Source organism: Nyctibius grandis, chromosome Z, assembly GCF_013368605.1.
Source record: "Nyctibius grandis isolate bNycGra1 chromosome Z, bNycGra1.pri, whole genome shotgun sequence".
Classification (NCBI taxonomy): Eukaryota; Metazoa; Chordata; class Aves; order Nyctibiiformes; family Nyctibiidae; genus Nyctibius; species Nyctibius grandis.
The window spans coordinates 84,945,028-84,972,175 of NC_090695.1; the positions used below are offsets into that span (position 1 = coordinate 84,945,028).

General features: G+C 38.7%; 1 protein-coding gene across 4 annotated transcripts in view; it reads right to left on the reverse strand.

The window, feature by feature from the left end:
* MSH3 (mutS homolog 3) overlaps positions 1-27,148 on the reverse strand; it is a 143,747-nt gene that overhangs the window by 45,358 nt on the left and 71,241 nt on the right. For all 4 annotated transcript variants that reach the window (XR_011050092.1, XR_011050093.1, XM_068423375.1 and 1 more), the window contains exons 14-20: positions 24,611-24,798; positions 20,916-21,084; positions 17,052-17,116; positions 15,635-15,751; positions 13,657-13,764; positions 9,969-10,083; positions 5,623-5,780 (exon numbers count right to left, since the gene is read on the reverse strand). Coding sequence is in view for 2 of the 4 variants with exons in the window: in XM_068423375.1 (XP_068279476.1) it covers positions 5,623-5,780; positions 9,969-10,083; positions 13,657-13,764; positions 15,635-15,751; positions 17,052-17,116; positions 20,916-21,084; positions 24,611-24,798 (920 nt within the window). In the remaining 2 variants the exon portion in view is untranslated. The remainder of the gene's footprint in view (positions 1-5,622; positions 5,781-9,968; positions 10,084-13,656; positions 13,765-15,634; positions 15,752-17,051; positions 17,117-20,915; positions 21,085-24,610; positions 24,799-27,148) is intronic.

Here is a 27,148-nt window from a genome sequence, read left to right on the forward strand (position 1 = left end):
GCCCCTAGCCAAGGCGAGCGACCACGATCTGTTTTCACAACATTTTCAGATACACAGTGGAATTTGAACTGAGTATCTCCTAACTATAGACTTAGCAATGAGGAGTACCCTCCATGTTGAAAATACATTTAAATCATTTGTTACAATGATAAAATTTAGGACAAAGTTCTGTACACCTAAATATAGATTACGTGATGCACAGAGCCTATACCAAGACGATTGTCTTGAAGTGCAGGCAATTGCATGTCTTAAATAAAGAAAAAGAATTAAACTGCTGCTTGCCTAGGCAACCTACCACTACCACCTGCTAACCTGTATTGCCAACCTCCTCCACCCCTCTGTTTTCTTAATATACCTTCTCAGACAATTCAAACTCTATTTCTTTGCCACGAGGATCAAAGACATGCCAAGAATCAGTAAACAGCAAGATAACTCTTTTGAGAGAGATGAAGTGCATGAGAGGATAATGTACATGCATCTTACTGAGGCTTCTATTTATTCCTTTAACCTTTAAGCACGTGGCATATAACCTGCAAGAGGCAGTTTTCAAATGCTACTGAAGCACAGCGCAATGTATTAGCTCAGACAACTGAAGCTGCACCTTTAATAGCATGCATGATTTGGCTGAGGTATAAAACCTCACTGGAAGATGTATGTCTCCATAATGTAACTGTGCATACTTATGTCTGATCACTGAAGTAAGTGAAATAGCTTTTAATTCAACACAAGAAGAGAAAGCCAGGCAGGTAAGCACTCTAGGAAGGAAATTATTCTTTGTCCCTTTACCGTTATCTACAGTTGGTAGGAGCTGGTCTCCTTCACAGTATTCTTTCTAACGGTGGCTTGTGTTTCAATAAATCGATTCTTAAAATCTTGACTACGAGGCATTTGGTAAGTTGAACTATTAATTAGCTTGAACATATTTTACCGTCAAATTGTTATAACATTCTCTCTCTCAATTTTGAAAACCAACCCTCAAAAAGAGTTACTGGTGACCTACAGGAAGCAGGTTGAAGTTTTCTAGATGTAAGAAATATCAATAATTGATTGTAAGTGGGATCTCTTTAAAGGTCATCTTTCTTCAGCAGCTAAACATCATCTCTTCTGAACACACGATTAAGTCAACAGAATTTCTTTGATTAGTTCCTCCATATGTGTGTGTCCATACTTGCCTTGTCTTTCTGCACAAACACACAGAGAAACATTATATTAATTTCAATGTCTGAATAACTATATTAGAAGAACTAACACAAACTGAAGTTAATTTAAAGCAAAAATTGAACCCATCTACGGCAAGGAGAAACTTGGATGGGAATTTTCAAACATCAGAGACTTAAATACTCAAATCCCATTAAAAGTCAATATAGATTGGGTGATGACCTTTCCAAAACTCTTCTAAAATTCTTAACTATAATGGCACTCATTATGTTAAATTCTTTGAGCAAAGGTTGCATGAAAACTGTATCCCTTATTGGAGAAGGAAAAAAAAAAGCAGGAAGTATCAATCAGCAAAAAATCCTCAGAATATTGTGTACTCCCTCCATATCAAACAGCTATCCCTTAAATAATGGGTATAGCATATGGTCTGAAAAGAAGTACCTTTTTTGCACAAAAATGGTTTACACATACATTATTTTTTTCATGAGTCAGTGTAAGTATGGTGTTTCAAAGGAGAAATTTATACAATATAGATAATATAGAAATCTATTCTAAAAATAGCTTTAAATAAAAATACAGAAACACAGAGAATGATTTAGTGCCTTTTTAGTCTGATGTTATGAAGCTGGAGCCACCTAACAATAAAGCAAACTTTTTGCTTACTTCATAGCCCCTAACACCCCCTTCCCAGGATTAGGAACAAAGCAAAACAATGGAAACAGCAAGGTGGTTTGTACACATAAGAGATGATGAGATTTGGCAGAGTTCATAGGAGCACTCAGAGACTTCCTTAAGAAGTGAATAACAGAAGCAGGATACTGTAGTAAATTACTATTTCACACTCCCCCCCCCCCAAGTTTTCAATTTACAGACTTGTAACAGCATATCATCTGGGCTTAGGGGCATTATGCAGTGGAAGATCTTCTCCCTTTCCCCCTCTTTAGGATGAAATTATCAACACTACTCTGAAATGTCTGGACTAGCCTTAGCACTGTGTTATATCTATACACCCAGTAATGAAGATGAATCATTCCTATTTTACCGTACCTGTAAGCAATACAATTCCTTTTGCATCTTTAAAAATGTTTAATATAATGCAGTATTTAAAGTCAATTTAGAGAAGCTATAATACATAAATACTAAATATATCCAAAGGAATAACCATAGTAGCAACCTTTCAATTTCCATGGAAACCCGACTTAGAGCACAAGATACAAATCCTAGACGAATGTTAATCTCTTAAATGTATATAAATTCACACTTTGAAGATGCAGTCTACAAACAAAAAAAGAGAGACTGCAGTATAAAGTAACAACATTCAAAAAAATTTAGCAAGCAGCAGAACTGTTGGTGCTCCTGATGCACAGAACTCCTCATAGAGTCAGTCTGTAAAGCATCCTTCACAGCAGGGGTGCTATGATAACAGCAGCATCTAGAAAACACCACACCATGGCAGTGATGAAAATAACTTGGAAACTGACATCTTCCCCTGCAATGTTTTTAAAAGATTGAAAATATACCGAAGTTACCAACAAAAAAATCCCATTTTCCAGCAAGACACTTACGGCCTGGGGTGGCAGTGCAGAAAGGAGGTCTGCATAGCTGTATCCTACTAAAAAAAAAAACCCAAACCAACCCCAAACAAACACAGAAGAAAACAAAACAAAAAAGCAAAACTGGGGGCGAGTTAAGAGAAAATCTCTGTTCTCTTCAAGCTCACTCCCTACCAGAGGAGAGTTCTGGGTGAAACCTGAGGCTTTAAAAATGTATGTGTAGCCAGAGCATTAAAGAAACAATGTAAGACACATCATGTGGCAGCTGAATTTGCTGCTTCTCTCCTCCAACCAGGCATTAAAAATTATTACAAGGATAACTTTGTAGGGCTAAGAAATACCATGAATTTAGCACTACGTTAACCTGGCCTGACAGACTTACATACTTCAAGACCTTCCCCAGAAGCCTGGGAAAAAAAAAAAACCCTAACCCAAAAAACTCAAACAAACCAAAACAGAGGTGCCTGCTTCCTGGACACTGCACACCTTGAGCCTCTCAGATGCAGAATATGATACATCACTCCTTTTCTCCTTTTCTCGTTGCAGAGGGTGAAGTTCATGATTCGGAGGTGGTGAAAATGAAGCAGGAGTCAGGCAAAGACCAGACCAGGCACTAAGACCACTTCATGGCTACTGACAATCAAATACAGCAGGACACAAGAGCACTGAAAACTGACCTACTTGGGGAGCACAGATGATGATTACTTGGATACGCAGAGCAAGGAAGACCCCCATACTCCACAGGCTGAAGCAAAATCACGATACAAGTATTCCAAACATTTGCACTGGAAGGAAAGCTACAACTGGGTCAAGATCTAATATTCTGTAAGCACACTGCAAACGGCTAATGCCTGTCCCAACAGTACAATCGATTCCCTCAAATTACACTGTACAGAAGAGAGAAGTTTAAACAGATGCACAGGCAAGCAGTTCCACTGATAATCTTTTACAAATAGAAGTGACCACCCTGGATTTCTGAAGGAATGCAATATATACTCAGCTTTTTTCCTTCCTGTTAACCTTTTAACTAATGCATGACTATTTCTATCTTAATATTTTCAGTTTTTTCTTTGTTAATATTTAGCCAATTAGTTTACTCTTAATTACCAGTGCAGTGACAAGAATTTAAGTAATTCTTTAGTACACTCATCTGGTGTTTCACACACTTCACGTTAAATGAAGAATGGCATATCCAGCTGAGCTTCCAAAGCTAATTTAGACAGGGAAAAAGAAAAAAAAAAAAAAAAAAAAATAATCAATCCCCTGTGTTAGAATCTGACTGGACTCCAAATAAATAGTCTGAAACCTCACAGCCAGTAAGTAACACGCTCCAGGTCTGCTTGGCTTGAAATCTAAAAGCGTTAAGTTTTACCTTCAACCACGCTACCTTATCAGAATAGATGTAAAAAATACCTATAATGTAAAGAAAAGTGGAGTCAGAGAAATGCACTGGGGAACAGGTGGAACTCAGACATATTCCTTTCAAGGTTTTTGCACTGTACAGGACAAGAACCAATTTGTTCGCTTTCTAGTGGGCACAAAACAAAATGGCACTCCCAGTGACTGTGTCACATTTCTTAATTTTTCTGCAGAATAAATCCTGTTGCAGTGACAGTCAAACAAAAGTAGAGCAAAGGGGATACTAAGCTTAAGAGTAACAGACTTATGCACATATGGTTAGAAATTAAGTCAGTGTGAACACAAGTAAAATACTCCAAGTTCATCTACAAAACACAGAGGAAGACAAAAATAATCTTAAAACTGTTAGTAACATTGTCATGTTTTTTCTGTAAAGTAAATCAGATCTTGTGTATCTCCACGTCTCCTTGATAAATGCTCATCCAATCAATCAACCAGTCGATCACTTTCAACACAGGAGAGGTAAAAATAGGTAACCATTTTGAATTTTCAGCTCCAATTAATTCTGGAAAGATAATGCAAATTATTTCCTAATTTGTTCAACTGCTTAGCACTGAAGTGCATCAAAGCATGACTTCATTCATTTTTGTCATGACACAGTGAGGCATAAGAACATAACGTCTTTATATGATGATGCAATCCCAGATGAGCAGTATTTAGATTCTCTGTTAAAAGTTAACTCTGAAGTGTGCTCTGCCATCACAGAACTAGAATTTCAGGAAAGATAATTCTACCACAGATACATAATTGTGAAACTTACAACCATAAATAATTATCCATCTCAAATACCACCAGTAGCACAAGAACTTTTGCTGATTAAAAAACAGGTTAAAGAAAAAGGGGAAAAAACAGCTGGATAATCTTCAGTAATTAATTAGATTATAAAATACAAAAGTTTTGACTGTACTGATAATCTTTATAAATTACTCAGCACTACCTTAAAAATGAGACTGGGACACACCGAGTGAGATCAACTGCCATTATTCATTCTTTCAAAGACATGAAGTAAAGTGTCTTCAAGACTGATAGTACAGCAAGGATAATAAGCATGGAATATACACAGCCCCAAATTCTCAGTCTCGGATATTGTTACTACATACAACTGTGCTGCACAGCAGAAACTGTGACTTGATTTTTAGAGGTGACAGCATTCATTTTAGGGGAAACATCATATGGCTATCACCCAGCAGAACGCATCTGGCTGAGATGTCCATTCAGGCAGATGAAGGTAGATATCTGGATCTTAATCAAGACAGACACATTAAAATTTTTATCCTTTAAAGATTCAAAGATTCCAAAACAACTACTATAGCTTATCAGAAAATCAGAATCAAAACCTAACAACCAATGCATATATTTAAAATGAAAAAGGAAACTTCAAGTATAAATTCTAAAGTTTTAAATGAAAAATTAAATTATACTTTGATACACACACCCCCCCCCCCGTCACAATAACATTTTCATAAACATACAGCAAGTTTTGAAAGATTACCTGGTAAAAATACCATCCACAACACCAATTGTTGACTCCTCTGCAGGAACGTAAGAACCAATCTGTGCCATGACTGTGATTAATGCAACTTGCTTTATATAGGAGCTCTTTCCTCCCATGTTGGGTCCAGTTATTATCATGACCCTTTCACCATCTCCCTGGAAAAATAAAACAGTGGTCAAATATATTGTCCTGCACATGGTGCTTTTGTATGAAAGTCTGGTGTATGTGCTTAGAGGGATAAAGAACAAGTCCTCAGGATTAAACATTCTGTTTCTAGGTGAACAGCTTCCTTCCTTCTTGGGAGCTTACCACATTCACTTTTCAAGATTTTATGAAGTCTCAGATGCCTAAATCTTCCTAAGACCTCTCCAGGCTGGTCAGAGAGAAGCATTGAAATCAACTTTCATTACTCTTGAACAAAATGGACAGAGTGAGGAGAAACCATCCCTTTCTCCATCAAGGAGACAAGAAAGCACTCCAAGAACTTTCTGTGCAATTTTCTTCGGAGAAAGGGAGAAACTCATTAGCTTTCAGCATAGCCATTGCTGTCCTAATTTGGTTGTGATCTGGAGTCCTCTCCAGTTAGAGGTCTCATTGCCAAGATGGGAGAAGATCTGGCAGACCTGACCTAGGTTTTACACCCATTCATAACGGCTTGCCTTGGTACAACGTAGGCACATTCAAACAGACTGGCTACAACAAGAAATCAAGACATTGCTGAGTTTGGCAATACTCGACTGCAAGACAGATATTGTAAGCAGACTGTATCCAATCTCTGATTGATCAGTGTATCTAACCACTGAAATACTATGGAAAATGAAATCAGATGCAAGAGCTCATCTCAGCTGTAAGACTCCCTACAGTACTGCTACGTGTATATGGATCCAGAATATAGCAGACAATTGCAATAAAAAATTAAAACTCATCAATGAGTCTATGAAGCTTTCTCATAGCCTGAATTAAGACTAGGAAACTCAGTTATGCAAGGACTTCAGACAACTGGACTTTTCCTTTCTACTGGGTACATACAATGAAATCCAACAATCGATGAACTAACCAAAAGTCAGGATATTCCACAGCCCCATGGGAGGGGCATGTAAGAAAGGACACGCTGTGCATAATGAACATTAGCCACGCTACTTAGGAAACTTTGAACAGATCAGGCACCGTGACAACAACAACAATAATAAATCTACACAGAATAAACACCATGACCTTTACGTATTTGTTTTTCAATCTGGCTTTCATTCTGTTAATAGGGAGGCAAATAAAATTCATATAGGACTGTCACTTCTGTCATAATCCAGATCATACAGAAGATACATGCAATCAGTATTTATTGTATGTAAAAGCTGTTTAGCTTTTGCTAAGAAAACCCCATCCATAAGGAAGTCGCAATGAAGTCAAACCCCAGAAAATACCATTATCACGGAATCACAGAAGGGTTTGGGTTGGAAGGGACCTTAAAGATCATCTAGTTCCAACCCCCTGCCACGGGCAGGGACACCTTCCACCAGACCAGGTTGCTCCAAGCCCCATCCAACCTGGCCTTGAACACTGCCAGGGAGGGGGCAGCCACAGCTTCTCTGGGCAACCTGGGCCAGTGTCTCACCACCCTCACAGCAAAGGATTTCTTCCTCGTATCTAATCTAAATCTCCCCTCTTTCAGTTTAAAACCGTTTCCCCTCGTCCTGTCACTCCTTGCCCTTGTCAAAAGCCCCTCTCCAGCTTTCCTGTAGCCCCTTCAGGTACCGGAAGGTGCTAGAAGGTCTCCCTGGAGCCTTCTCTTCTCCAGGCTGAACAGCCCCAACTCTCTCAGCCTGTCTCCAGAGCAGAGGGGCTCCAGCCCTCTGAGCATCTCCGTGGCCTCCTCTGGACTCGCTCCAACAGCTCCGTGTCCTTCTGCTGTTGGGGGCCCCAGAGCTGGACGCAGCACTGCAGGGGGGTCTCATGAGAGCGGAGCAGAGGGGCAGAATCCCCTCCCTCGCCCTGCTGGCCACGCTGCTGGGGATGCAGCCCAGGATGCAGTTGGCCTTCTGGGCTGCCAGCTCACATTGCCAGCTCATGTTGAGCTTCTCGTCACCCATCACCCCCAAGCCCTTCTCCTCAGGGCTGCTGTCAATCCATTGTCCACCCAGCCTGTATTTGTGCTTGGGATTGCCCCAACCCACGGGCAGGACCTTGCACTTGGCCTTGTTGAACTTCATGCGGTTTGCAGAGGAATAAAGGATGAATGTAATAAAATGCATACGACTATATGGGAACAAAATTCATGACATTCTAGTCTCCAAGGTATACTTTCAATACTGCTGCTAGAACTTCATTAGGGCCACCATTTGGCTCAATACAACAGAATTTGTAGATACCTAAAATCAGAATGAGTTCACAGAATTACAGAATAGTTTTGGTTGGAAAGGACCTTTAAGATCATCAAGTCCAATGGTTTCATCTGCTCATCTGTTAGAATCCACAGACTTCTTGCATGTGTCTGGTATCCCTCCAGGGTCTCTCCAACCATGCTGTGAGACTAGTGCCTGGCTTGCAAAGCCAGCTTTCAGAAAGAACATATGCTGTGACATCAGGCCAGAGAACCCATCTGCCTTTACAATTGCATGCAGCCATAAGCTAACACCTTATTGAAATTTATGGTTCAAGCTAAAAGTACTAAAAGAATTCATGAATATGTGGGGAGGAGAGGGGGAACGGAAGAATAAGATATTTATTTCAGGGCACTGCAAGAAAGCTTTTCCTGAAGTTAGACACTTCACAACATTTCAGCTGAAAACATCACAGGAGATGCATTTTCCTGGTGATTCAAACACATCAGTTTAAAACTAGAGGCATTTTAATAAACTGGGTTCCCACCCACCTCTCACAAAAAAGAGAGAACTCAAACCAACAGCAGAGGCAAAAGTGATTCTACCACGATCACTTCATTTTGTAATATTCACTATTTAGAAAGCCAACATAAGAATGGGACTAACAGGGGAAAGTGCATGATGATTACTGAATGAAATGATGAGTTTTTTTGTAAATGCCATCCGTCGCTTGCTTGGAGTTGACGAATAATTTTGAAAACACTCCCTGAAGTATTGCACAATATCTGTATCACCGTTCAGTATAGAACAGCATTTAAAAATATTTGCAGAAAAACACATACAAATTTGAATGGTGTTTACCACAGCAATGTTCCACATTGACATCTGTTTCATGCTTTTCATGTATTTACTGTATGAAAAGGCAGTTATGTATTCAGACTTAAGTTGCAAGCATATTTTCTATATTCATTAAGAACAGAAATGTAGTATTTCAAAAAAGATCTAGACAGGTAAGTACGTAACAAGAAAATGTCAAAAGGACACACAATTTAAAAGACAGATTTTAGGTTTTCCAGAAAATAAAGAAGGAAACAACATAAAATACGCTTATCAGAAACACACATGTGAAACAAAATATGGCAATGTTTCCTACCTATGGTAATTGCATATTTATAGTAATTTTCAGTAATTTAGGTCATACAATGTAGGTAATATTGCATAGAAAATGTTACGAAGTAGCACTCCACTTTTTTTGACCTCTTGACAATACCAAGCAAGTAATAACAGGTACTACTTCTCAACATCATTCTCTATTGCAGAAAACAACAACCAGAGTGAGACTTATGGGTAACACACAGCCTGCAAGCTACACATGGGAGATCTTTATCATATGTTAATATAAAAGGCTTCTTACAACTAACGTGCAGTCTACAGAGCATGTACTTGATATTACATAGTGAAGAGTCAAAGTTCCAAGTCTGCATCGTCAGATTAAGAAAGGCTATATGAAATTAATACTTCCAGAAAGAAAGGAAAACACATAGTAGAGAAATACTTAAAAAAAAAATCTGAGCTATCTTAGAATTAGTCTGGAAAACTGAGCCTGTAACATGTTACACAGAAACTTAAGTTGTTGCTATTTTGTGTATCAAAAAACTCCACAAAATTTGAGATAAAGTTATGACAAAATGCAGACTCCTGATGGTGACGCTGTTAAAAAAACCTGTAATTATTCATTTTTTTTTCTAAAATAACCATTTAAAACTTTCATTTTCCTAATTTGAGATCGTCTTTCTTTTCTTTATGCCATTAAGACTTAATAAGGTGGTAAAGAGAGCATCTGGCTGCAAGATACCAGAAAAAGGACAAAACAGATGTGATCACGTTTAGCAATATCTCTCTGAAATGCAACCAAGCAGACAGTTGTATGATTAAATTATTTATTTTAACTTCCTGACCAAGAAGCATGTCCCAGATTCCTTCCCTTGAATGATCGTGAAGCTCAACCAGTATTTCAGTACTTACTGAAAGGTTAGTGGTATTTGGAACATACTGATCCTGTTCTCCCAGCAGTACATCAATCACAGGGTGCCTCCCGTTTTTTATAATTATTTCTTGTTGATTATCTTGCACAGTTGGTCTGCAAAAGGAAGAGACATTAATTTCAATGTTTATTTAGACTATTTAGAACTGATTATTTAGAACTACTGAAACTAAAGTCTGCAGGAGGGTCATCTACGATGCAGATTTTTGTGAAAAAAAACACAAATGACAAAAATGAATTATTGCTATTAAAGATTTCTGAATAATTTCTCAGTTTCATTCAGTTACAAAAAAAATATTAGCAGATTGGATAAAGACATTTTAGAGTATTTTCTTCATTTTTTCATTACCTAGGCAATGTTTTCAGTCATTTATGTGTATTTTAAAGAACTACAAAATGAACAAGCAATAGCAAAACCCCCAAACTGGAGGACAGCCTGCTTTCTTCCCACCACTGCACCAACTTCTGCAAAGTGCCACCTTTTGCAGGTACATTTCATATTCTCAGACTTCCTGATGAACTGGTCCAGACTGTTACTGCATTAAGTCCCAACTGGGGCATGGAGAGTAAAGAAAATTGTCCAGCTATGTGTATTATGACTGATAACACATTAAATGATACGAATCAAAGACTACAGTATGACAGAGCTGTAACTTTCCTACAAACATTAGCAGCTCTCAATCTGACAGCAACTCCCAAACATGTACAAGAGTCATCAAACAATAACTGTCTACAGAAAGAACTTACTAAGTTGAAACACTGAAATGGCAGTACCTTTTTAGAAATTAATATGCAAAACAGATCAATATTACTTACATTTTTCTCTCATCTCCAAACCATGTAAAAAGAAGCTTTGTCTCAAATGCTTCCACCTTAGCTACAGATTTGTCTACATGTCTACTAGCATAAGATGTATAATTCTAGGTTACGTATCTCCATGTCTGAAAAGCTCCGTCTCCAAGAGCTGTGTGTTCTTCACAGAACAAAAAATGCAAAAGCAGCATGTTCCACTGAATTATGACTATGATTTCTTTTTGTTCTCTGCAACTTAGGTTTACTTTTTCATTGTAAACTGAAGTGCAGCATTCAATTGGAAGGTAAATGTGGTTTCATGTCTCAGCAACATTTTCCTACACTAAAAGTACAATGACTCTGAAATAAGAGCAGTAACTTAGGAAAGTGGCAGCAGCTGAGAAAGAGAGAAAACTGGAATAAAGCCACAGAATTTTTTGACTGGAAATTAACTAACAATTTGAGTGGACTTTACAGGGAAGACAAGATGTGGAGAGTGTGAATTTTCTTGGGCTGAAGAATGATGATGCAATTTGAAAGGAAAATTGAGATAAAATAAATGGTATATTAGGAACACAAAGCACTGGGGAAAGAGGTGCAAGCTGATAGTGGTGTGGGTTTTTTAGCACAAAGATATTTCCAGCAGTTGTACAGCTGAGATGAAACCAATACAGACAGAGTCTTAGGCCCTGGGGACAAAGAAAGGAAATTTCACCCTGCATTTGATGGATGGGTGAGTTGTTTGGAGCTGTAATGTGACGGTCTGAAAAAAGGAGGAGCAGGTATCTAGAAGCAGTTCCTCCTGTGCCTCTCCACTTTACATTCAAGAGAGGCAGATGACAGCTAAATGATCCATTTGCCATTTTATAATTCTGCCCTCATCTTTGGAAATAATTCCCTTTTTTTTTAACTGTTCAAGCCTCCTTCCACAGAACTGGAATTCTGAGACAGGATGTGGTTTCAGGATGCCATGAGCCTTGCTAACTGCCTGTTCTGGTACCAGACAATGGGGCCCACAGACACAGGGCCTCAGCCACAGTCATTCAAAAGGTCTTCCCTGCCCTGTGTTCCCACAATCAGACAATCATGTGTCATGCAGTAAGAGAGGTTAAAAAAAAAGTAAAAAACATAAATTGCTCTGGCATGCATAACATGTCCTTTAGTCACATAATACCTTTTCAACAGCATTCCTTAAAGTTAAACAAATTCACAATCTGCAGAGTGGACACTCAAACATCAGATGATGATCTCTGGGCTACCTACACCATCATCTTTAGGTACCTAAATTTGCTGCCTGAGAGCCCTGATGTTGTACATCGTCCATGTAAAGGGTGAGTCTTCCAACACATGAGTCCTGAGATGCCTCGAAACTGTAAGAGGTGCTCACCTCTCTCCAACAACTGTGTGGGGCACCTGAGTTCCTGACTTCACAACTCATTTACATGCCTCAGGTAGGGTAATGTGAAACAAACCTCACTTAATCAAAACATATTTGCTCAAAATACTTCAATTAGTTAATATGAAAGTCCCATCTTTCCTTCAGTAGCCCTCCAAAATTAATTATTGACACCTTTCCTGCAGCTGAAGTTTCACTGACAAGTCTCCTTCCTGCCAGTTTATAAGCTCTAAGCCACTCTTGAAAATTCAGTGAATTATTTAAACTCCGCACAGTGAATTAATCAGATTTCAGTTTTTCTCATCTGAGTATACAGAAATAAGTGAGCAATTACTTTCAAAGAGATTTTGATAGAGGAACACAAGAGTCCAGAAGTGACCAATATTCTCTTTAATGCTGTATAAAAGCAGAAGCATAGGTAAGTTGATTCCCCTTCATCCACATACATTTAATACATGATCTGCTGTATTTCCACAGGTCTCAAATGTTACTAATTCATATGGTTATTTCTGAGCAATTGTTCAAGCACTTGCAGCACAGCCCCACAATGACAACACTTAAAAAGTTACACACAGCACTTTTCAAAAGAGAGTATGTGGACCGTCTGGCAGAGGGAATGGCTGAGGACTGGAAACCAAAAGCCGTTGCAAGGGTGTCTACAGTAAACCTCAGAAACATTAAGTGCTGGCCTCTAGGGCAGCACTCAGCAAGCTGAAGCAGTGGCTCAGTGAGTGCCCAGTGCCCCTGGGGACAGAGGTCTCACAGTATGGAGGAAGACAGCACAGTGAGACTGACTGTCTCTGTGTGGGTGCCAGAGATGTGGGTTTGTGAGAGGGAGGAAGACCTGAGTTGCAGGGTGCACACGCTCAGGAGCCAGCTCTGGACCAATCTCTGGGGAAACAGGACTTGAGGGTCCATGTCTCCCCTTTGCAGAGAGCAGGGGGGACTGCCTCAGCACCACAGAGTCCCAGGTGCAGCGCCCAGTGTGCACGTGTGGGTCTTGGGGACCTGCATATGAGGGAGGTGCACAGCTCATCAGATCTAACATGTGATCCTAGGTAAAGCATCATCACTGCACTAATTATTTACCTGAAATACGTCTTTGAAACATACCTCATATGCCTTAGAATCTTAGGTATTAGAAAGACTTTATAAATTCAGACCTTGTTCAGAAAGAAAAAATTAGGAGAAAAAAAATTTCCATGCAAAGTCCAACATATATTTATATATATGTGAGGTATCATCTACTAGACTCAGGTCAAACAATGGACAGATAAACTTAAGATGTCAGATTTGAACTGCAATGTTTACAGATTTGCATTAAGGCCAGAAGTGTTGCTTTGCAAAATCAGATTAAGTTGAAACTACTGCAAACAATTTTAATAATGCATTTTATCGTAGTACACGTATTAAAATAAAATTTATTTTTACTCTCTTACAATTCCCTCTAAAATCCTAAATAAAAATTAAAAATTGATTACCTGCAGTAGTCTCCTTGTTTAGCCACCTGGGCCAATGAGAACAGGCAGTCGATAGTTGCTAGGTGACCAATCGCTTTAGACACAGGGTGATAGTGTTCACTAAAACGGCTATACCAAAACAGGGAAAAATAACAGAAGAAAATAACTTAATACAGATACAAATGCACTGTTCAAAATAGACCCCATGCATGCTTCTCACAGGGTTCCTATGGTCTTTAAATTACCCTGATTTCAAATCTCCCAGCAGTGTGTTAACTTACAATATGAGGACACAACCATAATCAAGAAGGACTTCATGCTCCTGTTGTAACAGTGCGTTATTTTCAAGCACAAAAAAGCAGGCAAAATGAAATTCATCAGACAGCATATAAAGGGTCTGCAGTTGATCCCTGCTGCCTAAATGAGGTCTATAAAAATGCCACTGTTTATCATAGTGACAACTGAATCCCAACTGCCAATACACTTCAATCATAAGTTACAGTAAAAAAAAAACCTAAAAGTGCCTGAACACAGGAGTTGCCTACAATTTCAATAAAATATGGTATCTGCAACAGAAAATTCAAGAATTTGTTCTCCATTTATGGTACTGCTTCACCCAGTACAATAATGACAATACCAGGAGAACACAGCTTCAGTAGAGTTCACTCTCTTAGTCCTCAGGAATTTCTTTTTCCTCTCCTAGTCTCAAAGATACAACATGGAATGTAAAACCAATAGGAGAGCAAAGTTTAATATAAAATAAATAAATGGGGGGGTGTGGGGAAGCAGAGCACTTTCCAACACACAGGTCTTTCCTTGTTGTATGCTGCTGTCATCCAACACTTGAAAACAGCAAAGTGAACATGAAAAGCTGCAGATCTAAGTGAATTAGGTTAAAGGTTAAAACAGGTCTACTCAAATTTACAGGGCTAATATAGTGACAAAAAATTATTTAACAGAATTATTTTTACAGTATTGCAAAGGCAACACATCTGGAGAAGAGTGAATTGGAATGTCTTCCCAGTTTCCACCAAATTTACAGAATTGCTGGGTTCCTACCAGGAGGCAAACCTTGGCATTAGTTATATCCAGTGAGACAACTTCAGAAGGAACTTGAAGTACAAGTGAAAGTGAGCCAATTATCATTGCATGACATGAGGAACAATTTCAGTGGGTCTGTAATTCACGGAAGTAAAGAAACAATTGATGACCAGACACATGAAATATCAAAGGTATTCTGAAGTTTGAGAAATATTTTTCAACTCCCATTTTAAAGATCCTTTGGCTAAATAGTCAAATAACTTCATTCAAAACTCTGATCCGAGACAAAAAGATCTTCTGTGCCAGTTGTGAGGGACAATAACACTCCCATTACTTTCTAGCAAACAGAGTCACAGTCAGTCACAGGGTTAGCATACAAAATATAGGACTATGGAGAATCACATTCACCCAAGTGAGTGCCCAAACACCCTGAACATTCCTAACTCCAAAACTGTAAGTAACACTGCAATTGTACTTAATTTATTTATTTTTTTTACTAATGGCACACTTCACAGTGAAGCCATAGTCTATTTCAATTAATATTAACACTTAATTTGTTTAGCTTATATAATAAATTATTTTTTCATCTCACATTGTACTTCAATAATAAAACTACTGGATTCAGTTTCACTCATTTGCAGTCAGTCGTACTTTCAGGTTCTTAGTGTTGTGATATTAGACTTCAAATTTTGAGAGTCATTTTGTATCTTTAATAGTGTATTTACATTAGGATTTTAAAATCTAGAGACACCACTGCTGGTCTCAGTGCTCAGTCTGCAAAGGTCTTCCCTTCAAATGCTTTAAATTGAAGAACAATATTCTGACTATCTTTAAAGTTGTGGGCATCATAAGTGAATTATCAACTTTTTTTTTTTAAAGATAAACATCTTTCTTTTTCCTGTTCTTATAGCAAAAATAAAATAAAATGATAAAAACTGACTCTATTTTGTAAACTCACTCTAAAAAATTTAGCCATTCAGCATTGCAGTCAAGGACTAGCTGCTCCCGGAGCTGGTTCAGATGTCTGTAATTTTCTATAATAAAAGGAGAGTGGAAACGGCTGACAGCTTTTGTGCTGGAAGATAAGAGAAAAGCCAAATAGGAAATCAAGGTTACTAAGCAATCAGTTACACCATCTACATGCAAAATTGGACTAGTTTTCTTACTCTGTGAGCCTTGAAAATGGATGTTAAAAAAAAAAAATGTTCTTTTATTGTGGTAGCAAACTCTATTGATTCCAATGATCTTCACTGTGAATAAAGTGACCGGTTACTGCACCACTGCGCATTCAGAATGCTCTTAAAATGTTTTTCATAATGTAGCATATATCACTGAAGTTTATATATTTCACAAAATTCTGTTCAGCAATACGCTGCACAAGCGGATAACTTTCCTATGACTGACTGCATAAACTCCAAGAAAAAATTTCACTTTAAAGAGGAGAAGTTCGTGATAAGCCTGGAATAAATTTAGTAAATACAGACTGTTTTGCATGGATACTAGTTTCCGTTTGGGGCACTTGCTATTTATTCATGTATTTTCATTAAGGACTCACTTTGGCATTCCCAGGCATTCTTTTACAAAATCCAGATTAGCTGTAATTTGCTCTTCATCATCTTAATTCTGTCTGATCTGTGCACTTTTAATACTGAATTTTTTGCAAAACTGAATAGAACATCACTTCAGAGTTCACCTTGATTATGCCTGTTTCTGGTGCGAGAGGTCTGTGCTCACACATTATAACATTAAGGTATTCAACCTGTTTAAATAACAAAACGAATGACTGAAAAGAAAAAAAAACAGTTACATAATACAGTCCATCTCTGTCTCACCTACTGGAAAAAAGTATCCAAAGCTATCTGAAATCATGCTTCCATGACACCTAAGTACCAAAGCAAGCAAAGCTTGTCCTATGAATAAGTAAAATGACATTTTAAATACACTAATTTTATCGAGATGCACAGATATTTGCACAGCTACCCCTACCTTTCTGAATAAAATAAGAACAAGCAAAATTTTATGAAAGATTTGTATCTACAAACTACAGGCACAACTGAAACAAGATCATAGTTCTGACACCAGTACATGCACTTTCAAAGACTAAGCAAGTAATATAGCGCATTAAGTATCTACCACGTAAAAACAAAAGTTTTAAGAACTCCAGTTTTTCAGTTTGGTTTTGTTTGCTTTTAAGCAAAACTTACTATGGCAACAAGTTAACATAACGATTTTGGCTGGTTGGTTTTCAGTTTAAAAAAAACTCGAACACATGGAAACAATGAGAATGTGTAGATAATTAATTGTAAAACCAAAATACCAGTTTTTTTTTTTCTTATATATTAAAACAGAACAAACTTCAAGGACATTTTACATACCTACTAACCATAACCCAGTCAGATGGCACAGATGATTTATGGGAATTCTTGACTTCTATCATGAACTAAAATAAACACAAATGTAGTATTACACATCATGGGAAGTTAGGAAGACTACAGAACCATAATAATCATATATCAAGAAATCTGCATGCATCAGAGGAAAACCATATTCAGTCTGAACAGACTGAGCAGACCAGAAGTTAATGTTCTTTTTCCCCAGAATTCAGGGTTATGACATATATATTTTCTGCCAGAACAGCAACTCCTATCCTGAGCTGTTCTTGTGCCCTACCATGTCACTGCCTCATCTCTGCTCTTCCATTCCTCCATCCACTAACACCGTCTCCTCACCTCCCTCTTACCGAGCCAAAACCAGACTAAAGCTATATACCACCTGTACTGAGGCTACTCCTTATCAGTCAGACGCGCCTTTCTGCTAGGGATCAGTGATTCATACTGAGTTACCTACAACATTTCACAGACAAGCGCTCAAAATCTCAAACGCTAGCACTGTATCTACAGTACCCTGCTTCAAGTTTGGATCAACTTGGGGTCAGAAAGGGAAGGAACAGGAGCAGTAATGGCAAGAGGCTCAGTGCACTGGAATTTACATGATGTGTTTATTGCAGTATTTTATATGATTCATGCCAGTTATCTTTATAACAACAGCCTGATGTCCTAGATGTCAAAGAATTGAGGCATTCTCAAATAAAAGAACTCAGCTGGAAAATGAATTTCCAGCAGAGATTAGATTAACCCACAAAGTGATCACCTTCACAGAAGACCACGAGACTCTCATCTGACAAAGCTTTTCCATTACAGTTAGTACGATTTAGATAAAACCTTCCACACCTCACCAGAACAGTCCAGCAATCACCTTCAAGCACAAACAAGAAGAGTAATCCTAACGTGAGCACGAGACTCCAGCAAGGACATAGTGCACTAGTTCTTAATTTACACCTAAGACACCTTCAAAATATTCGGTACTGTAGAAACCCTGAGATTGCATAATACACATAAGATAAAAAGACTGAAAATGGGTAGAAGCAGAGATCTGCAAGATTTGCAAATGAGCCAACTACTGCTGCCACTAGTGGTGTTGCTGATGTGCTGGTATTAGTTTTTCCTGAATTTCATCTCAAAACAATTAAATATGCCGTGTTTACGAAAGGAAGACAGAAAATAATAACACATTTGTGTCTATGCTGGATGACTAACTGAACTTAAAACAGTCTAAATTAACACAGCCTGTTCAACTGCCTGGTTTGTTTCTGTGGCTAGTGAGAAACAAGCAAAGAGGTTGCAATCTTCTTCAAAACTACAAAAGCATTTGCTTTTTTATCCTTTAATTCTTAGCCCTATTAGATAAATAATTGCAGTATTAAATGAACTACTCCCAAAGCACTGTATGCCATGCAGGAAGCAAACATTTGCCAAACGTAGCAATCCTCCCTAAATCCTGCCTGAAACCAACAGCAATACTATCACTATCTGGACAGCTTTCTGTCCTGTTTAGTTCACACTACAAATTACATTAGAGGCCTGGAAACAAAAGATAAAATAGATACGGGTGGAACCTCGTATTTTGGAAAAAGTATGTGTCAACTGGATCTTCACCAGAACTCTAACAGGAACTTAACAAGTGTAAGTTAGTAAACTGTGGGCTGACTGAAAATCTAACCATGTATTCATAATCACGGGTTTGGGGGCACACACGAAGGAGCAAATACTTTAATTCCCCTCCCCTTGCCCCCTCCAAGAAGGCCTGTTCCCTGAACAGATGTTCAGAGTGGGGAGATGCATAGAAAAAGCTTCCTGGCAACTTCTCTCTCTTCCAGAACTAGCAAACTATAAACCTGCTTCTGCCCAGGTCTGTTGCAAAGAAGAGTTTGAATACTACATCTATCAGAGTGCTACAATAACAGAAGAAGAATACATGGTACAGACTTGAGGAAGAAAGAGCCCAACTCAAAGAGACTCTTGTTATGTCTATGTTCTTCTCCTCCCGTACCATTCCCTTTCCATTACTTCAATTGTCTTTCCTTTCCTCACTGACCATTTTTTCTAACCCTTCCTCTGCTTCCTCTTTTGATGTCTCTGAAACACTCACACGAGACGATGAGAGGGCTGGAGCCCCTCTCCTATGAAGAGAGGCTGAGAGAGTTGGGGCTGTTCAGCCTGGAGAAGAGAAGGCTCTGGGGACACCTTATAGCACCTTGCAGTACCTGAAGGGGCCTACAGGAAAGCTGGAGAGGGACTTTTTACAAGGGCATGTAGGAATAGGACGAGGGGTAATGGTTTTAAAATGAGAGAGGGTAGATTTAGATTAGATATTAGGAAGAAATTCTTTCCTGTGAGGGTGGTGAGACACTGTCCCAGGTTGCCCAGAGAAGCTGTGGCTGCCCCCTCCCTGGCAGTGTTCAAGGCCAGGTTGGATGGGGCTTGGAGCAACCTGGTCTGGTGGAAGGTGTCCCTGCCCATGGCAGGGGGTTGGAACTAGATGATCTTTAAGGTCCCTTCCAACCCAAACCATTCTATGATTCTATGATCCTATAACAGATATCCATAACCTCTGCAGCTGCTTTCATGAATTTACCAAGACAGATCTCTCTGTCTGCAATGGTTTCTGAGCTGTCCCCTGCTACAAAGGCCTCCTCTCTTAAGTGTGCACGTAGTGACTGGTGGTTTCTGAAACCTTCCGGTACAGTTCACATCTGACTACTTCCTCAGATGCTCTCCTCTCTTTGATCAATCCTCTTCTTCTCCTTTCCTTCACACACACGTCATCATCTACCTCTTAAACCAGCTCTCTGAGAGACACCTTTCAAATCCTGGCTCTTCCCTTCCTCATACAACACTCAAACACACTCTTCCACGTTTCCTCTTGGACTTCAGCATCCATGCTGACAGCCTACCCAACTCTTTAGCCACATACTTCCTCTTCTCAACCTCGCCATCAAAAGAAATACCCACCCAAGGTCTTCATCAAATGCTGCTCTCTCTAATTCATCTCTTCTCACATTCTCTCTCACTTTCAGCATTGCCTGTCTGCTCCCTGATGGGTCTCTTGGATCTTTCTCAGGACCTTCCTAGGTCCTCAATGTGACAGGGGGCTGCTTCCAGCTCCTTCCCTCCCTGTCCTCACTGATTCATCTCTTTTACACCCAACTCTCATTCAGTTTCCTAACTCCTTTCTTTTCCGACTTTTCTCTGGAGTTTTCCACAGCCTTCCTACTCTCAGTTTCCAAAGGACAATGCTGAACACTGCTACCCCACTGCTCCTTTCAGTTCCCCCAGAAATCTGGCAGGATCTTTTTTTTGCACTGAACTTCTCAGATCGCTGAAGCGCAGCCTGCCCACACTTGCACAGCATCTAGCAAACAAAAGCTCCAGTCCACAACCACCATTTCTAAGAATTAAAATAACATTTATCATTCTTTAATAGTGTTCCTCTTCTCTCCCATCTTTCAAATTACAGTCTTAATCAGTACTTACAAATCATTTTACCATTCTTCAAATTAACCTAATGCTGTGCTTCCTGGTTCTCTGAGAATACTTCAGCACTTAATAGCCACATAATTAACCTTGGAAGTATGCAAGTGTTTTTACATATAGAGAAAAGCAAAGCATTATTGAACCAAATTCAACTGCACTAATGTTTTTATTATTTAAATCACTAACATAATTGACTTAACAAACAAAAAAGTGACAGTCACAAAACTGTTCTTTAAAGTTGTACAAAAGATTACAGTCAAATGACCTCATCAAGTATCATACTATATGAAGAGAGTTCTAGTTAAGCCTAACTTTTGTTTTCTAGACAAGCAAGGGTACAGTCATACATAATAGATACCATATTACCTCTTGACCAGAAACTGTAACATATTCTGCAGAAGGATTTTTAATCTGTTTACGAATGTCCGGCAGATGCAATTGGATTTTAGAAAGCACATCCAGGATCTCCTCCTTTTTCTTTCTGATGACAGGGAAGTCTGTAAGGTCCTTGAACAATTGGGTTTTATCTCCAGTCCTATCCGTAAGAAGCATAAGATAAAGTAACGACAAAACCAAAGATACATTCCCTGATTCTACTGGCTGCGTCCATATTTTTATTTGTTATTCTCATTTGTTTTAGCACTAGCTTTATTCCCCTCTAAATACAGCTTTTCTGCTACGTGGTCATAGCACAAGCACATTTACCGAAAGCTGCCATACACGTTACATAAATAGAAAGGCATTTGTATACGAACTCTAAGAGGCTACACCAAGATACTCCCCTGCAATGTATTAAAAACCAGTCTATTCCTGTTCCTTTCTACTCTATCACATAATGCTCGTTCTTCTATACCAAACCCTGCTGACTCGTTTTTTTTGGTCTTCTCTGAATGTGCACCCTGCAGCTTTCCATTTGTTCTCCCTTGGTCAAGTGGAGCAAGAAAAGAAAGCACATGAAAGATCATTCCCTCCTGTCTCAATCCATAATTCTGGAATGCAATCGCTGCCGCAGACTGGAGCATCCCAAATGCCAACAACATCTTTATCATGATTAAATGTGAAGTTCTAGATAATTTCTGCATAACACAAACACAGATTTTTGACATATTTAGAGTTTGGCCAAATTTGGGCAGATTTTCTTGAGGATAGCAAAGAAAAATCTCTCCCACAAAGCCTTCATAAAAGCAGAATGTCATCAGGAGTTTCTCAGAGTAGCTTCTTCCTTTTCTCAAGAAAAGATTACCCAGGCCATTTTTTAATGCATGCAAAACAATGCTCTTTTCCAGTCTCAATGTCAGAAAATGACAGAATTGTTTTGGCTGTACTATCTCAGCTCAGGATTGAAACCTGAAACAGACAATGCCATTCAAATGTTTAAAATTGGAAAGCTGAATAAGCTATTAAAAATATGGTTGTCATCAAAAATATAAAAAAAATTAACTTATCCTAGTAAGTATCAGGCAAACAATAAAAAGTAGTGCAATCAGTCCTCAGTTAATTGGAATGTACAGTTGTATTTTAGCACAAATACAAAACGGTACCAGTTAATTACATAATTATCCTGAAATCTAATATTTGGAGAACAAGTAATTAGCAAAAGGAAAGTAATACAACATGGAAGTAATAAAAAGTCTAATATTCTACCTACTCTGATACCCCTTTGCCTGAGAATGAAACTACAACTGGAGGCAGTGACCAGACAGGTAAGACAAAGCTGTGCTTTTATTTTGCGTTACATGGACGGAGTTATTATATAATTTTGCTTTACATGGACGTAGTTATTATATAAGTGACAGTAAAGATGCCATTTTAAAATACAATACTAATTTTTAGAAACGATTTTGTGCTAATGAGACCTGTTTCCATGGGAATCCAAGGAAAAAAAAAGATCGCTAGTAGCCAGCAGCTGACTCTGAAGACTGTCACTGCTATGTGATGCCTAACAATAATTTTAAATTCGACAGTTCAAAAAACCCCACAAAACTCAATCTCAAACTCCCTAGGAGCAGAGGGATACTTTGGAAAACTACTACAGGATTTTATCCACATCATGTAACAAAATTAACACATGATGCAGTATACGTATGTGTGCACAAGTTTGTGTGTGCTTGTATGTATGAGTAGTCACCATGATTTCGATGAAAGAAGCATTTTTTTTGAGTACCAATAATATTGCCACACAAGTTTGAGACATATAAAGGCCAAAAGATAAGTTATTTTAGTCATCTTGAATAAAGGTAAATGAAATGTATGCATTCTGCAGATCAAGGACGGTATCTTCTACTTAGACTATTGTATCTTATTTTTGTACACTATTGTAGCCATCATCAACACAGTGACGGAAAAAACCCATATTTTAAACCTATCTACAGTAAATCTGGTATAATTAAGATGCAATCTGTTTTGTCATAACCTGCCACAACCATAACTGGATACCATGCTTCAGCAGAAATCCCATAATCCCACCTGTCCAATGGGCATAGCAAATATTTCTACCCTTCTCAACTTCTAAATTTATAAAGCTTGCATCTGTCTCTAATTCAGAAGCAAATAAAAGTTCTGCGCTTTAATTCTTAAATCTCTTTAATTTTAAATCTGAACAGGAGAAAGATAAAGATTTTATAAATAAATTGGATGTTTATTTTCAGTCTGTTTTGAAAATAAAAGATCAAGACTCTGCTGCCCCAATATAACTACACATTAAACTATATACCACATCTTTCGTCAAAGAATCTCTGGGTTTATCACAGTCAATTATATCTCATAACATTACACATGAGGAAATGTTCAAAGTTAGAGGAAACTTGCTTATAGCAGGGAAGCTTAGGATGATCTGGCTATAAAGCTGAATGATACTCATTTTGTGTTCAGAACATCCTCTCAACGTGTTGAGTAAACAGAAGCTACACGAAAGGAGACCAAAATCCTGCAAAGTCAAGGGCTCAGAAAAGCTGGCTGTGCATAGCACCACGAGAGAACCTTTTTAGAAGATTTTATACCGCTTTTTTTTTTCAGAAAGACTGACTTTTACTGGCCACAAAGTACTCCTCTTAAATCCTGTCCCCTGAGAGTTTTTTACACATCCTTTCCTCACTAAACTCATGTTCTTGCTTTACTGCTCTGCCTCTTAAGCCTCCTGCTGCCACCTTCTTCCTAGGGTTAAAACTAGGATCTAAGGGTAGCAATGGAGGCAGCAGTTCTTCAAAAGAAACAGTGGACAACAGGTTATTTAGAGACACTCTCTCTTATAATGCATATTCATTCCTATTTAGCATCTTCTTCCTTTGACTACCCTTTTTTTTCTTGGACCAACAAAGGACAGGATTAAGACATAAAAGGGCAGATAGCCTCAATGCTTTCAGCTCACCTCCAAGACTGCAGGAAGGCAATTGCAGGGAAAAGCCTGATCACACCCAGAGCCTGAGGCAGGTGCTCATTTAAGTCATTCTCTAGAGGGAGTCCATGAACAGGACACTAACTCCAGAAATGCTCTGAGGGGGTACAAATCACACCGGCTTCATGGAATCTTCAGAGCTGTTACACTTCATACTCCCTGTCCTTAGTGAGCACGTAAAGAGATTTTTAAAAAAGGATGGGAGGCACTCAAAGCTTTGATGAATTTTCACAAAAATAGTAAAAGGCATATTCCTGACAACAGAGCACCCACTCTCCTAAAGGTCAAGTCTCTCTTCAAAAGGAATAGCTTCTCTATTTAAAAAAAATAATTAAAAAGTAGTCAAACAAATTAACACAAGCAAAACATATTTTGCTCTAAATTCATTCCTCAAAGCAGCTGAAAAACTTACAAAAAATTGTTCAGCCTGAGGCAGACACCCACTAGGCAAAATACTTGCTCGTCTAGTTTAACTTTAAAAAAAGAATATAAGCTGCAGAAAACAACAAACTCTGCTTTAACTGTAAGTAACCCGTACCTACATAAATATAAAACGAAAAATATAAAAATAAGGTGTATTAAAACAACATGCATAATTCACATAACTGAATACATTTAGTCAGAAAGCCTACGAGGCACAGAAGATTCATCTATTTTCTCTACTTACTTGGCTGCTTCTTCATTAAGGATCTTTAAATAATGTTTTACTGGGGAGAGAAGTTCTGGGATTTCCAACAGTGCATTTTGTAACAGAGGAGTTTTCACATGAGAATGTATGACTGGAACAAGAGCTTGAATTTCTAAGTTCAGACGAGACAGCGTGCTGACTATCAAGAAAAACTCTTGGGCTGAGCACTGAGAAGGGAAGCAATGTCTAAATCATTACAATGCATTATATTTTCATTAAATCCTACAGGTTTTTTGCTTTTTTGAGAAATAAGATGAAATACAGTTAAAATGTATGGACTGTAACACAACTGCATAATCTTATCACATTCACAAGGTTAATAAAGCATTCTAATTGTTTTAACCACTGTTGTTAGGAATCAGTTTAGAGCCGATCTCCATTATTCCTGTTGCTGGATGGAGATGTGCAACACATATGCAGTAGACAAATAGCAGAAAAATGGGCTTAATAATGTGCAAACATCAAAAATCAGGTTGAGTAATTTTATGAGTACCACAACTTGTCCATATGGGCTTGTGCATCTATGTGCTGTTATCTGAATCCCCAGGCTGCTGTTTTGGCAAGAGAGGGTTTGGAAAGACAAGGTCAGGCACAGAGAGGGAGAGTCTTGGAATAAGAAAGGAAAGGGAAAGGGGAAGGGGAAGGGGAAGGGGAAGGGAAAGGGAAAGGGAAAGGGGAAGGGGAAGGGGAAGGGGAAGGGGAAGGGGAAGGGGAAGGGGAAGGGGAAGGGGAAGGGGAAGGGGAAGGGGAAGGGGAAGGGGAAGGGGAAGGGGAAGGGAAAAGGAAAAGGAAAAGGAAAAGGAAAAGGAAAAGGAAAAGGAAAGGAAAGGAAAGGAAAGGAAAGGAAAGGAAAGGAAAGGAAAGGAAAGGAAAGGAAAGAAAAGAAAAGAAAAGAAAAGAAAAGAAAAGAAAAGAAAAGAAAAGAAAAGAAAAGAAAAGAAAAGAAAAGAAAAGAAAAGAAAAGAAAAGAAAAGAAAAGAAAAGAAAAGAAAAGAACACACAAAAAGAAAACCAGCAGTCACTGCTTAAAGTGCTTGTAGCTATTGCCAGCTCCAGCCTCTCGCTGGTTACTCCCAGGTCTGTGTGATGAGAAGACTAAGGAGAATACACAGACCTGGTCTTTGTCTTTAATCCTCTCCTCACTACAGAGTTATGAAAGAGATTTTTCTACCTCTTTCAGGCAGCTAGCCAGGGTATCATCGCACGGGACTCTCCCAGATTGGCGCCAACAGCGCGCACACAGTGCTTTCAGAGCTCCTTCATGATATCCACAGGGTAGGAGCATATTGGTTCCCCTAAAGCAGCTCCTCATCAAAAGCAGTGACTTGTAAAAGAGAAACTCTTCCTTCTTTCTTAACCATTAATACTACTTCTGACGCAGCCCAAAAATTTTGCTGTTAGATTCCAGACACTCTTCGGCCTCAGCACAGTTTGTTACCTTTAGCTCATTTTCAAGAATCAGTGGACAGGGTCAGGATTTTGCAAGCAGTTAACAACTCTTCCCTCACTCCTAATCCCCCACCTCTGTTGTCCCATTCAGCTCGCAGTTACCTAAGGTACTCTTGCCTCACCTACTAATTAGGTAATACCAATTCTGAAACGGTCTTTACAGAACTAAGTTTGCATTTGTGCTACAACATCTTTGCATGCCAAATGGCAACCTGGTCCTATGGACACTTAATGCCTTCAAACCCTGCCAAATTCAGTGGCACTCCAGGACATTTCCATTTCAGAAGGTTTGAAAAAAGTTGCCTGTAAATAATTATGCAGATATTTTTTCATGTTTTACTGATCTGTAAAAAAATTCCTTCTTCAGTCTTCTGAACTTCTCTCATCGTTCAACTAACAACACTGAAAAAAATAGTTTCTTTTCCTCACCTGAGGGTGCAAGGAAGGGAGTAGGATATACTGAATGCTTCTACTATAATATTCTTTGTATGCCACATTTGTAGCATCCTTCTCTTCCTGCATTTTTTCTCTCTCTGACCCAGGCAACATATATAGTCTAGAATTTCATTTCTGGTCAGCATTTTGTGGTGATCAGCACAACACTGATTATAGAACATGTAGGCTTCAGTGAATCACTATTTCATAAAACACATCTACATTTATATTTTGTCATCCCTTCTCTTTCAATTTCTCCCCAGACGTAAACTTCTGTTTCTCTTTCCTTCCCACACCCTTATGCAAGAACTAAGACAATTCTCTCATCTATTACACTGTAGTTACTTCTCCCAAATAACTTCTGCACCCAAACATGGAAGCAAGTGCTAACAAAAATGCTGGGCTGGAAAGGAACATTTTCTCTTCCTCCCCACATATGCAAGCCCTAAAATGAGTCTGCTCTGTAATACCTACCAGCCCTTCAGAACATGCACCTAAACACAACCTTCTCAAAACCACAAAAAATAAATTACTTAGTCCTCTTCTCATTAAATACATGTCACTGCTGTGACCAGTGACAGCAGAGTGGCCTCCATGCTGTATAAACACAGACTAAAGATACATATAAGCCTG